Source organism: Poecilia reticulata, chromosome 6, assembly GCF_904066995.2.
Source record: "Poecilia reticulata chromosome 6, P_reticulata-male-v2, whole genome shotgun sequence".
Taxonomy (NCBI): domain Eukaryota; kingdom Metazoa; phylum Chordata; class Actinopteri; order Cyprinodontiformes; family Poeciliidae; genus Poecilia; species Poecilia reticulata.
The window spans coordinates 18,771,346-18,785,116 of NC_088835.1; the positions used below are offsets into that span (position 1 = coordinate 18,771,346).

Below are 13,771 nucleotides of genomic sequence, written 5' to 3' on the forward strand. Positions count from 1 at the left end.
ATCTATGACTTCATTTCTCGGGACTATAGAAGCAAATTAAGTGTCACAATGAAGCAAACAAATAATTTAGAAAATATTTATTTATACAGCCAATTTAATCGCAAAAAAAAAAAAAATCGTGCAAACAAATACAGGAAATAAATATCAGTATTTAACTGTAAACAATATTTTCAGTATTTAATTATTGAATATTGACAGTCCACCATTAAAGCTGTCACCATTGCACGTAAAATAAACCCTAACATGTGATTGGTTAGTTTGCACAACTAAAATACTTTCCGTCTCAGTCGGTATCCTAAATGCTCATTTATTTCACTGATTCCAACTTCATGGATCAGGTTTTATATGTCCTATTTTAAGTTCTGGTTCAGGATTCTCATTAGCCGAGTTATTGGCCTCTCTCAAGGCAATAACATATTTGCTACACTAGTCCTAAAGCAATTTGGATTCTGTACCCCAAAGTGCAAAATTTACTTTCATCTTAAATGGGAACTTTAGACCACTGAGCAACAGTTCAGACTTTTTTCTTAACCTAGGGAAAATGCCTCTAAAATTTTCCAGATTTTTCAGAGATGACACAGGGAAATCAACAGTATAGTCTGTGTTCTGGGTGGTACTGCATGGCCTACAAACTGTTTTTAATGGGATTTATTTTGATACTTTAACTGATGCTTTTTCCCTTCCACAACTTTCTGTTAAGCTTTAGCTATGCACTTTTGTGATTTACAACTGTCATCCATCCATCCATCCATTTTCTTGCACCCTTTTTCCCTCAGTGGGGTCGGGAGGGGTGCTGGTGCCCATCTCCAGCCAACATTTCGGGCGAAAGGCGGGGTCACCCTGGACAGGTTGCCAGTCTGTCGCAGGGCAACACAGAGACACACAACCATGCACACACACACTCACACCTAGGGGCAATTTGGAGAGACCAATTAACCTGACAGTCATGTTTTTGGACTGTGGGAGGAAACCGGAGTACCCGGAGAAAACCCACGCATGCACAGGGAGAACATGCAAACTCCATGCAGAAAGACCCCAGGCTGGGAATCGAACCCAGAACCTTCTTGCTGCAAGGCAACAGCTCTACCAACTGCGCCACTGTGCAGCCTTACAATTGTCATTTCAGCAGCATTCCCATTTGTGTAAGCCATATTCCCATATAGAAAATACGTTGTCCTTTTGCAATATTGTAATTTTCTGAAAAACTGCATTTTAGTTTTTTTTTTCTTTTTACAGATTTCCTACATCTGTAGTCACAGGACATTTTTTTCTTAAAAAAACATTTTATCTATATATGAGCATTTAAATTTATTTCTGTGTTCCTCCAGTGAGAAGGAGCTGGCATCTCTTCATGTTTAGTTAAAGCCATGGCTTCTTCGTTAGTTCCAGATTTGTGGCTCCACAGTTCAGTGACTCGCTCTAGTGGTGGATAACAGCGTTTACAAACCCGGTTTAACAATAAACCCAGTGCTGGAGTGTGCAGATTTTTAACTAAAACATGTTCAAATTGTTAAATCATTTTTCATACCTTTCAAAATTAAAAGCTTAGAAAGACCTCTCTGGTTTTCAAAATGGAAATTTCACTCATTTGTTTAAATTGCAGCATTTAATTTACTAATCCCAGATTATCCCCCTTTAAGAATTACATACTTCTGTTCTTTTTTTTTTTATTATTAATCAACAGTTTATTTACAGAACATAAAAGTATGCAGGTGAACAGTTTCATAGCATTTTGAGCAGCAAACCTGCTCCTCTTCAGAGTTATAATTATTTTACACATTAAACTGAACAGAGACCAATCACAACAGTTTGGAGTCAGAGCCGTCGCTCATGTGTTTGATCCGTGGACAGGCCGCCGTCTCAGCGCCACCCAGGAAGCTCCTATCCCAACACCTGTTCCCATCACAACACAAGACATCTCATGACTCGAGCGTAACCACTCCTTTGTGAAATAAATATTAATGGGAGCAGGGAAACAACTGAGCCTTGTTGACCCATAAAGGAAGAAAAAGTAAAAAGTAGTTAGTCGAGGAAGAGCAGAAAACATGTCATAAAAAACATCAGAGTACTGTAATAACACACTGTATGTATGAAAAATAAAGAAAGGTCCACAATCTCCATCGCTCACAGTTTTACCATCCAGAGGCTTACAGGGCATCCAAGTTAACACGGAGAGGTTGAAAGGTCAGTGGCAGGCTCAGTTTGGTTTTTAGTCCCATTACAGTGCAGCTAATGAAACCAGATGGCACCTAAAGCAGAGATCTACACAGGATAAAGTCCTCTATGCGAGTGTATACAGTGGGCTAGTAGTTGTAGTTAGACGCTTTTATTAAACTGCGACACAATAAAATAAAATTAAAATATAAAGAAGGTACATCAACTTTCACATCTAGCCAACCTCTCATCCCCACTCAATCCACTAAAGCCACGTTCCCCCAGATATGCGGGACGTCAAGACACCCTCTCCTCCCAATTGGACAAAGAAAGCCAGGTGAGTAGATCTAAAACCTCTGCCCATGCATTTGAATAGTAGTAGTGAGTTAGGACATAGACGAGTCATTCAGTACTAGTGTGCATTGAAATCACAGAATATCAGCAGTTGTTTTCACATATATATTTATATATAAAAAATAAAAGACTGTGTCCTTTAAATGCAAATGAAGCCAGGAGGAGATCTTGGCAGCACATGAGTTGTGTTCGCTTGACTTTCACTTGTGTTTCCACCTGTGAGGATGCTTTACACTTCATTTTTGTTTCCAGCATAAAGCCTGGTCCATGTCTTGGCTGCAGAGAGGAAAATGTGAAAGGATGGATTATAATTCAGCAATATTATTCCTTAAATTGTCCCCAAACACTTTAAATAGGATTAAATAAACAAGATATAATTCAGACCTTTTGCTCATCTGAAGTCCCAATAAAGTAGACTGAACAGAGTCGTAACTTGAGAAAAGTTCAATGGTTATGAATACTTTTGCAAGAACATAAGAAACCTAAGAAGCATTAAGTCAAGTTTAAGTGTAAAAGGCCAAACACACAGCGACAGCAGTGTTTGAAGCATCGCCCAGACATCAATTTGTGTCGTCTTTGCACACCTGCAGCTCTAATTGCACCTCAGACTGATGGTGAGAACTAATCTTTGTGTTAAACTCATTGTGGTTTTCACCTTTCTTTTTTTAAGGGGTTGGTATGAAGTTTCCATCTTTTCCTTGGAAAAGCTAAAATAAAAAACAAAACCGTCCCAGCAGTTATGGAATTTGAGATTTTGAAGCAACCAAGTTAGTGAGTAAAATGTTTGCTCTATCTGTTCAATTTGCCTAATTTTTCCACTAATTATCATGTTCTTTTATAACATAAAGTGTTCATTATCAGCAAATTCAAACCCAGTAGGAGTAAACTAGCATGATTTCAAATCTCTGGAATTTATAATAGCTCTTTAAAATGAGACAGACACGAGTTTTCAAGTAGGTGTGAAGTGGTGAGCAGCTCTGCATTAAAACCAATCTGCCAATCCGTCTTGATTATGCAAGAACACAGCATATGTGATCTGCTCTGAATCCTGGTTTGTAGAAGCAGCTTGAAGAAGAGCGCCTCTTAGTGGCCAGATTGCAGAATTGTTGACCGGTCTAACCTTTACGCTTGAGGAAACATCTCTTTTCCAAAAATGTTGTTCACATTCTAGTGTCAAAAATAGATAAAGATGGTAAACTGATATAAGTTTATTTTACTCTCTGTCTGTAACTATAACACAACATTATTCCATCATATTTTACAACTCGGTGAACAAATTTCATGATGTAGACTTGGAAATCACAATTTGTAGCTGAGCAAGAAAAGAAACATTTAAGATGAATAAAATCAATATTTGTTCAGGGTCTAGCTTTGGTCTTTTTAATAGCCTCACCTGTTTCTATGGCTTCAGCTTCATTGGACTTCCACTTCTCTGCAACATCATTTGCTAGGGGATCGTCAGGATTGGGTGCGCTTAGCAAAGCCTGGATAGATAGCAGCACTGTTCGAATCTGCAGAGCTGGTGACCATTTATCTGAAATGTCAGAGAACAGTGAAACAAACAAATTTAAGATACTTAACATAGCAATGGAGCAGCGGATGAACTGGTGATGCTCTGTACTGGTGGATCAAACTTGAGTTAGTTAAAATGCTTTGCTGGGAAGAAAGGAATCATTTAGTGAATACTTTATTTAAAACGAATTGATTTATGTAGGTTCAAGAAGGTGCATGGCTTTAAAAAGTGTATTAAAAAAAAGCAAGTACCGAATTAGAGAAAAAGATTTGGCCTACCTTTCAAAATGTCCAGACATATCCTTCCCAGCTTGTCCACATTGGGATGATATATTTTGGTCATGAACCGTACTTTAGGAGCTGCCATGGGATATTCCTCTGGTAAAAAGAGTTCAAGTTTAAATGTGCCTCCCTCAAACGGCGAGTCCTGAGGTCCAGCGATGACAACGTGAAAGTAGCGCGCATTGCCTTCGTCTGGCTCTGCTTTGATGCCTGGCACAGGCTCTGCAAGCAAGCGCTGGGTTTCCTGGATAAGATAAAAAAAAAAAACACACATTAACATACTTGAGCTGCTGATCTTAATGACTAAGACCTACATCGGTTATGACTCCCCCATCCATCCATCCATCCATCCATTTTCTTGCACCCTTTTTCCCTCAGTGGGGTCAGGAGGGTTGTTATGACTCCCCCGTCCTCCCAAAAAAAACTGTGAAAAATAAGTAAATTCATCTGTCAATATATATAATTGGAAAGCGGTTTTTTGATGCATGGGACTTGAAATATTACAGCCTACTAAAAGTCTCAGTAAACCTGAGACTGAAATATTGCACACAATAAAACTGCCATTTCAACTGAGATTTTTATGCAGCTCTACATTTCTAAGATGTTGTACAGATTGAGCAGTGAAAGAATTTAAAGAGATGGGATTGTGCATATTTAAAGAAGTGAAGAACAAACTATTCATTCAGATGTCTGACATGCAATCATCAAACCAAAACTGTAAGAGGGGACAATCCCTACATTCAGATGCACCCTAAAATGAATCAACTTAAATGCATATTTGTGGACTAATAAAGAAAGCCTGCATAGCATAGCATGCATTACAGAGAAACCTAAAATTACTCACATAAAAGTCCAAGTTGGGACTAAATCTGAGAAACTTCCTGCTTGCTTTCTGCTTCTTTGTGAATTGATATAATTGCTTTTCTTTGGTCAGATCACCAACGAGTTAAGACTGAGCAAGTCTATAAAAACTGAGAACAGATGTTTTAAAATAAGTTTTGATCAGATCCACTGTCGCACCACGCTGTAAAACGATCAGGCAGCATCAACCACCAATCTGCAATGGCGTTTTCAACTTTCTTTATTATTATAGACGCCCTTCTTGGTCAACCTGCTGTGTACTTTCACTTTTCAGAGGCATATTTGCAGCAAAATCAGAATTATTTTCAACATGATTTTCAGGACACATCAAAACTCTGATTTATTCTTCCTTAATAAAGCTTCCACGTTTAACTACAAAGGAAGAGTAAAAAATAATCTACGGAAATATGGACCAATAAAGTCACAGCCAACACTTGCGACAGCAGTTTTTGCCATCTTTTTCCCTCTGTGCAACTGTGAGTGAGATTCCTGAAATGTTTCAGATAACCCACAGACAAAACCATGCAGTGAAAACACAGACAGAAGAGGGGCTCCCTGTCCCAGTCACACGCTCAGGGGGCTCAAGGGCTCGGCCCAGTAAGTACTGTTCCCAGCCCTCCCGTCTTTTCCCACCAACTGTAGGCAGTCAGTGCACTTCTTTACACACCTCTCGATCTTTTGCTATTCACAGAAACGTTCCTTCTTCTAAAATAACTATTTGAAAAACTACAAAGAGTACAAATTACTACTGGAAAAACAGAGACTGATAGTTTTGATAAAACTCTCCTCTTTTAATGCCATATTTCTGCTGGAACCACAGAGTGATATTTCAATAAACCCACTGAATAAGAGCTGTGTGCTTTATTTAGTTTAAAATCAACCTAAACTCATAAAATATGACATTTTATCTGTGGGAACAAGTGTAGTATTAGAGAACAAACAAATACTGTAAATGTGTCAAACATAAATAACTCTGTAAAAGAGCTGCATAGTCAAAGGTTACCAGTGTGTTCCCTCATTTTAGCATTATTATTTTATAGTTTATCAATCATTAACTGCTATAGATTAAATGCTGTGAAGTCATTTATATGCGTTACAATAAATCAAAATGTTCCTTCCTACTCTGTGCTTCCAACGCTCTCTGTGACCTTTAGGCATCTTGGGCTAACGTGTGTTAATCTACTGCTCTTAGACTGAATCCAAAATGGGATGCAAAATACAATATATTGATACTTTGATGTGAATTTTTGCATTCAAAACAGCTCTTTAGCATGTTGGATATACCAAACCAATTGCCTGACATTTTAATAAAATAACCAGTCTTAAAAAAAGTCAATTATTTATTTTGAAAAATAAAAAATAAAATAAATCAAACAATGGGGGTGGGAAGTACAGGGCTGAGCAATAAACCAATAATAAATATTTCAAAAAACACATAAATGCTCAATAATTTTCCTGAACTTCGATCCAGAACCGCACAGCATTCTGGGGGATGTAGGCAGAGGAAAGACTTTAGCCACTCAACCTCTAAAGGGTCAGCTAAGTAAAGTTGGTGGTGGTATCAACTACTCACTCTGGTTACCTAGCAACAATCTGTTGAGTAGTTTGTGCAGCAGCAGTTTGTTTCACCACTGTGCTTCATAAATTCTTAAAAATAAAAAAATTATGGCACAGAAAAACAGGAGAAAATGAGTACAACAGGCTTGACAGGAAATTGTGGATAAAACAGGAATGGTCACGTCACCAGTTTAGCAGTATTTCAGATATCTAAAACAAAAATTACCTGTAATCATTTCAATAAAATAGCTGGCATGCAAAATATGCATTTTTGAATCCAGGTCTTTAATGACAGGGAACAGACGTGAAGTAGATTTTATATGGAAGCAGCATCTCACCCTCTGGGTGATGCTCTGCAGTATGTATGGCGAGAATGTTTTAGATGCAAGTTTCACTACAGCACAGTTTGTAATCTGGCTGTAAATAACATTATGTGCTCTGTATTATTGGGAACAAAAAAACATTCTTTGTATAAAAAGATAAGTCTTTCACAGTGAAATTTCATGGACTATTGTGAAAATATTTTAAAGTTCAGTCTGCATTTAAAGAGGATTTTGGCATTATTATGATTATTATTAGTACACATGACCTGAAATATGCAAAATCATGCGGATTCATAGACTGAAAGTTAATTTAAGAAAATAAGACAGAAGGAACCATCATCTAACTGCTTATGACTTTCTACATCAGTGCAGATAAAGAAAAGTGACAAAATGCACTTTAACAAGGTGTAAGTAAACTCATGAACGCTGCTCCATGTAACAAAAACAAAACAAAGAGAAATAACTTGAGAAAAAATGGTAGAGGATAAAGTCTGAAAATACAAATGTTTTTCCAAAATTATCCAGATGAGGACAATGATTAAACTCTGTACTTTTCGATGTCTATAAAGAAATTATGCCCATCACTTCGGTCAGTTTTGAGCAGCAGAGAATTCATTATTTTGAAATTATTAATTTCATGATTAAGCTTCCATCTGATAGAAACGCACTTATTGCGTTATTAACTTGCAGCAGCAGGGAATGAGAAATCCTTTGAATTACACGACAAATAGTAGATTTACACGATACCATTGTATTAATTTCTTATTTACAGTAATGGTTTGTTTCTACATTTATCTCGGTTATAAACTGGAATCAATTTAATGAACATGGATCATTTAAAAGTGATCGCTAAGATGCTACCAAATGGCTATCATAGTTAGCTAGCCGGCTTGCTCAGCAATCCTGCAAGCGCAATAAGAAAACTAGAAACCACACCGAGTTGTACAAATTACAGTAAAAAAATTTGAGCCAAGCCAACGGGCTAATTGCCATTACTAATTTTGTATTTTTAGTCTCTGACAATCGCTGTTTCTGGGCACATTAAAGAAGCGGAAGTTACTTTCTCAAACCGACACTAGCTTAATCGATGCTAACGCTGGAACACCATTATGTGCAACGGACAAAGAAAAACTAGTTTAAATTATAAATTCCAATTTTTAATCACAGAAGAAAACAATATTCTGTTAGAAATAGGTACCTTAATAATCCTGCGGGGCAGTCCTGCCATTTTTCTTAAATGCGGGCTTCTAGCTCTCGGTGCCTCCTTCTCTCTGTAGCTGGCATTGACAGCAAACAGACCACTTCCGGGTTCCTGCGTGATGACGACATAAGCAAAAGGGCTCCTGGCTGCGTCAACATGGCGTGGCCTGGAGAGGTGTTGATTTTTGTACATTTTTATTTATTTATTTATTTTTGTATGTTTTTACTTTTAAGGAGTACAGATGTAGCTACCATAGAACTAAAACATTTCACTTTAAATGTAAGAAAAATACAAATTAACAGAAAGATAAGTAATGGAGAAAAATTAAAACAACAAATATTAAACGCCCATATTGTTAAAATACTGAAGGTGTAACATTAAAGCTTTTATTTTACTTAAAAATAAAAGCTTTAATGTTACAGTGCTTGACCTGCTGTTCAATTAATTTCCCTTTATTTGTTGATAAATTTGTATAAATATTTTGTAACTTTTATACTATAGGATTATTTGTAATATTTAGTCAAAATGCCAAATTTTATGTATCATAAAAGCAGTTCTGCAAAGAGAGAGACAAATATTTCACATCCTTGATGGCAGCTCTACCTCCAACAGTGACACAATAGTTAAAGGTTTAAGGGACAACTGAGTTGTAGTATAGCCTTTTTTCCTTAGTAACACAGTGCATCAGTTGAAATGTGCATTCTGTATTTGCTCAGTTTATCTTTGTCTGAATAAATAAAATAAAATAAACTTGATCGTATGAAAAACAAAAACAGAAGACATTTGTAATGGGACAAATACTTTCTAACATCATTGAATGCTCCTGAAATTCATCCTGCTATAATCTACTAACTCGTATTTCATTTTGTGTTTTTGTCCAAGTGCATTAGCCATTTGAGGCAAATTTTCACAAATACATGACAAATTTTCACAAATACATGACAAATATTATTAAATATTATTGCATCACATCAAAAGAAAATTTTTTGCATTCCAATGACAGAACACTACATTCTTTCACTGATATATTGGCACTTTCAGTCATTTTCTATTTGCAAATTCTACCCATGTCTTTTTTTTTCTAGAAGTCATAAGAGCTGGAGTTTAGCATTAGCTCTACATGTGGAAGACCAAACAATGATGACTTAGACTTAACAACTCTGGAAGCAAACAAGTATGCAGAGTTCAGCTGCTTTTTTTTTTTCTTTTTTTTTTACATATACAGACTTTATAGTAGCGATAGATCAGAGGGAGGATCGGAGCTCCTCCTTCCACAATTTCTGCCTGAACAAAATCTTTGTTCCACTGGGTGTCAGTTACATTAACAGACCAACAAGCACACAGTAACTTCAACAGACCCGACTAAGACGAAGTCCAGGATGCAATTTCTGTGCCAATTTACCTCAGCAGGTGGGTTTATTATGTTTGTTTAATCGTCAAATGGCGATACGTTTACAATTTATTTATTTTTGCTATTTATGATTGCAATTGTGTGAAAAAGAAGTTTTAAAAAAGTGTACAGTATGTTTCTTTATATTGATGTCTTGTTATGAAAAAATGCACGTTTGTTGCAAACATACTTCTGTCATCTGACTGTGTTTTTGCTGTAAACACTACTCTCCGTAGATTATCTATCCTAAGATGTTTGCTGTTATTAGGCGAGGACATTTTTTATTTAGTTTTTATTTTTTGCTTGTTTTTTTATTTTTTGTTGTTGCTTTTTTGCACATTTGCCTTGCATTTTCCAGTACAGTATTACTAGTCACTTAAAATGCATATTACAGAGCACAATGCATACATGAGCTATAATTGTAGTACTCAAGATGGATCTTAGTTTTGTTTTTGTCTGGTCTTGGTCTGGTCTCAGGTTAAGGTCTTTACTAAAATACTCATCTGAGCTTTTAGTAATTAATCTCTTTAGTTTGTCCCAAATACCTTCAAATTGTCTAACAATTGTTGGTGGGGTTACTGTCAACTCTAATTTCAAATTTTTAGTAAATGTAAGAAGACAGAGACGTAAATACAGAAAAAGAAGTGTATTGATGAACAAATATTTTGAAAAGTAAAATAAATTTAAACCAACTTAGAGTTCAAAATGTAAAAAAGAAAAATATTCTCTACTCACTGATTAAAAAATGACTTTCACCTACCACGTACTGACACATCAAAGTAATACTCGTGTTTTCATTTTCTGCCCTAACTTAGTGAAGTCTTTGAAATTTTCCATTGTTCGGCACACATGAACCAGCGCCTAATGCAGGCCTTTTTTTTGCCAGTGCACAAGGAGAACAGAAACATCAGTCACATTACAGGCACTGCTGATCACACAGAACGCTCTGAATTTGTGTCAACAATGTGGCCAGACTTCCTTATCATCTTTTAATTCAAATACAGGATAAGATCAGAGTGACCAGTACATTATGAAAGATAAAACTTATCCTGGGCAGCTACTTGAGCTGTAGCATAAAAAGTTCTCTTGTAGACTTCTTCTTCTGTATTCACAATTACACATCTTACGTCACAAAATTTAACTTTAGAGTCAGATGCTGAACTAAAATATGAACTTGTAACATCTTAACAGTACAACAAAAAGAGAGACGCAACTTGTCTGTGTGCCTGTTTTGTAAAGAATAAGCAAACAAGATTTTATGTAGTGTGAAAAACTTTAAATTGTCACTAAACTGCTGGTAATTTTAAGCAGTCTGACTATCTTGCAGTCTTTAAAAAATATGTTGATTTGTAGTTTTTCTATTTTTCTAAAGGTCTTTTGGGCTTTTGGCTGTTTTTTCACTATGTTTCTGTTCATTACCTGATAATGATAGCATTGTCCACTATGCTAAAAAAAGAAGGAAAAATAGATAAGTGGAGGACAAAGGAAGAAGAAAATATGTTAACTGAAGGGTAAAGGGTTGCAGATAAATATTTAACTGGCAGATAAACTGAAGATTCAGCTGATGTTCCTCTCACTAAAATCCAATGTGCTAAAATGGTAGAACTCTGAAAAAGTTTGAAGTCGTTCCTTCTTGTAATCTTCTAAAGTGGTCGCCATGCTTTCTGAGCACACCTGAATCCAATGACGGCTTGTTACTAGGCCTCTGCAGAACTTTGACATGCTGAGGAGGTAGTTAGTTATGCAGAATACTGACTGAGGCAACCAGCCCTTGAGGACTGACTTTGGACACCGCTCATCTACTCAGCACTTGTCATTGTAATGTAGAGCTGTGCATCATCTGCATACTTATAGACAGACAGTAAATCTCCAGAGGTTGAGAGTTGAACCCCTTGCCTCGTGACAAGGATTAAGAACTGTTGTGTGTGAGGCGACACGCGGCGTAGCGGTAGAGCAGCCACCCAATTTTCAGTTTATGAGTCTTTGACCTATGAATCATTTAATGTTTAATAAGTGGCTTAACAAACAGGCAAAAAAAAATTACCTATGTAAATTGTCAGGTACGTCACAGAAAATATAGAAAGAGAGCAGCCAAAGTTTTTTTTCTGAGAAAGTATTATTTTTGTCCACCTATGCTGACAGACCAAATTTGAGCCATTTTTGAACCACATAAAATTCTTGTGAAGACCACATTTTGGACGGCTCTGATTAACGTGACTTTTTTCCTTGATTAGTTTTCATGACAAAATATAAAACAATGATCTCACTAGAAAATATGTTCACACATAATCTGATTATTCCTTTATTCAGGGACAATGCAAATGTTCCTCTCAGACATCCTTGTGTCCCCTGATGTGTCATTTTACAATTTTATCTGCTATTTCTATTGTTTTTAGCTTCCTGCAGGTCTCATTCACACTTGGCATGTTTTTTCATCATTATCCTGTGCTCTGGAGGAGTTTCATCCCTTTACGGGCCTGCTGTGGCGACGGGCCTCGGTTCTGCTTTCTCTGCCGCGCAGACCAGCAGCGTGGTGGGAGGCAAGCAGAAAGCAGTGACTTTCAACAAGCTCATGGTCAACACTGGAAGGGACTTTAATCCAGACACCGGGCACTTCCGCTGCCGCATCCCTGGGGCTTATTATTTCTCCTTTTCCGTGGGGAAGTTCCCCAGTAAGCTGCTCTCGGTCATCCTGGTGAAGAATGGGGAGGAGGTGCAAGCCATCGCTTATGATGACTACCGCAGGATAGGCAGGAAAGTGCAAAGCCAGAGTGTGATGATCAGTTTGAAGGAAATGGACACTGTGTGGCTGCTTTTGCAGCAGAATCCCCAGTATGCTGTGTACAGCAATGCTGGCCCTTACATCACCTTCTCTGGTTATCTGATCTATCCAAAGCTCCAGCCAACCAGTTACCTCAGCAACCACCTCTCCTCGCCAGCTCTGTATTATCCCGATTGCCCACCTCAGGTTGAACCCCAGAGCGCAGGTCAAGCGTCTGAGCAGCCGCAGTCAGCCTTCTCAGTGGCTCGGACGTCCACGTTCATGGGTCAGAGCGACAGGCACCACAACAAACCTCCCCTGACCTTTGACGTGGAGTACGTCGACATTGGGGGCCACTTCAACAAAACCTCAGGCCTGTTCACCTGCCAGTTCCCCGGGGTGTACTTCTTTGCTTTCACAGTGGGGAAGCACCCTCGCAAGGCCGTCTCTGTGAAGCTGATGACCGGGAGCGGGCAGGTGCAGGCCATGGTGTTCGACGAGGACACGTCCAAGAGGAGGGAGATGCAGAGTCAGAGCTTAATGCTGCAGCTCAACAGGGGGGAAACGGTGTGGCTGTACAGCCAGCAGGACAAGCGCTACGCCGTTTACAGCAACCAAGGGAGGTACACCACCTTCTCCGGCTTCCTGGTCTATCCGTCTGCAGAAACGACGGCAGACAGAACCAGCCTATAAACAGCTCTGCCTTTAGTGCTGTCTGTAGTACATCGCTGGTTCTGTAGGTAGAGGAAGTAATTTAACATAACTTGAGTTTTTAGAGTTTGCTTTAGTTCCACATGTTGCGTTTTCTTCTGGATTAATCCACCAGATGGTGCTATGAGACAGAGTCGTGGACACTGCCCAGCAGATTCTGTCACTTGAAAATGCAATTTTCTCCAGTTTCTAAAATAAAATCTTTTTTTTTTTTTTGCTACTTAGGTCCTTTGCATTTAGAAGCAATAAAACAGTGCTTTCTATTCATAGAAAAGTGATTGTTGTGTGGTCAGAATATAAATGTAAAAGATGTATATTTTAATAAAACTGCTTACTTAAAAACACAACATACCACGTTGTTTCTTTCAGGGTTTTGTGCAAATAAAACCTAAATGAACAAGGACCGGGACACCTGTATGTGAGATAGGACCGTGTAGAGATGCATGCCAGTGCTCATGGAGAAGAATTAGAATGACAGGTGATTTCAAATCTCTGAAAGTCTCAAATAAAAGTGGACAAAATCATTAGATTTGCTCCTTCTCTTTCCAGAGCATCCTGAATACTTGATAAGTGTAGAAACAAAGCCACTCGGTTAGCACCACTACCTGCATGGAGTCGTTTCCTACACCTCTGTGCTCTTTGCACTTTGTTTCTAAATACCTCAC

General features: G+C 37.9%; 2 protein-coding genes across 2 annotated transcripts; one reads left to right on the top strand and one right to left on the bottom strand.

Moving 5' to 3' along the window:
- Nucleotides 1-62: 62 nt before the first annotated feature.
- Nucleotides 63-8,399, bottom strand: ube2na (ubiquitin-conjugating enzyme E2Na). Its single transcript, XM_008411464.3, has 4 exons — nt 8,242-8,399; nt 4,300-4,546; nt 3,902-4,042; nt 63-2,784 (listed from the first exon to the last, which is right to left on the bottom strand). Exons 1-4 carry the CDS (start codon nt 8,269-8,271, stop codon nt 2,738-2,740), a joined length of 465 nt encoding a protein of 154 aa, XP_008409686.1. The 5' UTR covers nt 8,272-8,399; the 3' UTR covers nt 63-2,737.
- Nucleotides 8,400-9,349: 950 nt separating this feature from the next.
- On the top strand, nt 9,350-13,453 carry c1qtnf13 (C1q and TNF related 13). The gene is made up of 2 exons (XM_008411463.3): nt 9,350-9,654; nt 12,031-13,453. Exons 1-2 carry the CDS (start codon nt 9,624-9,626, stop codon nt 13,086-13,088), a joined length of 1,089 nt encoding a protein of 362 aa, XP_008409685.2. The 5' UTR covers nt 9,350-9,623; the 3' UTR covers nt 13,089-13,453.
- Nucleotides 13,454-13,771: the final 318 nt, after the last annotated feature.

Excerpts from the sequence above, each read along its gene's own strand:
- ube2na (XM_008411464.3), bottom strand. The coding sequence starts at position 8,271 with ATGGCAGGACTGCCCCGCAGGATTATTAAG. Across the intron at positions 4,043-4,299 it reads ATGTCTGGACATTTTGAAAG|ATAAATGGTCACCAGCTCTG; the intron begins GTAGGCCAAATC and ends CTGACATTTCAG. Across the intron at positions 2,785-3,901 it reads AGCTGAAGCCATAGAAACAG|CCAAGACATGGACCAGGCTT; the intron begins GTGAGGCTATTA and ends TCCTCTCTGCAG.
- c1qtnf13 (XM_008411463.3), top strand. The coding sequence starts at position 9,624 with ATGCAATTTCTGTGCCAATTTACCTCAGCAG. Across the intron at positions 9,655-12,030 it reads GTGCCAATTTACCTCAGCAG|CTTCCTGCAGGTCTCATTCA; the intron begins GTGGGTTTATTA and ends TATTGTTTTTAG.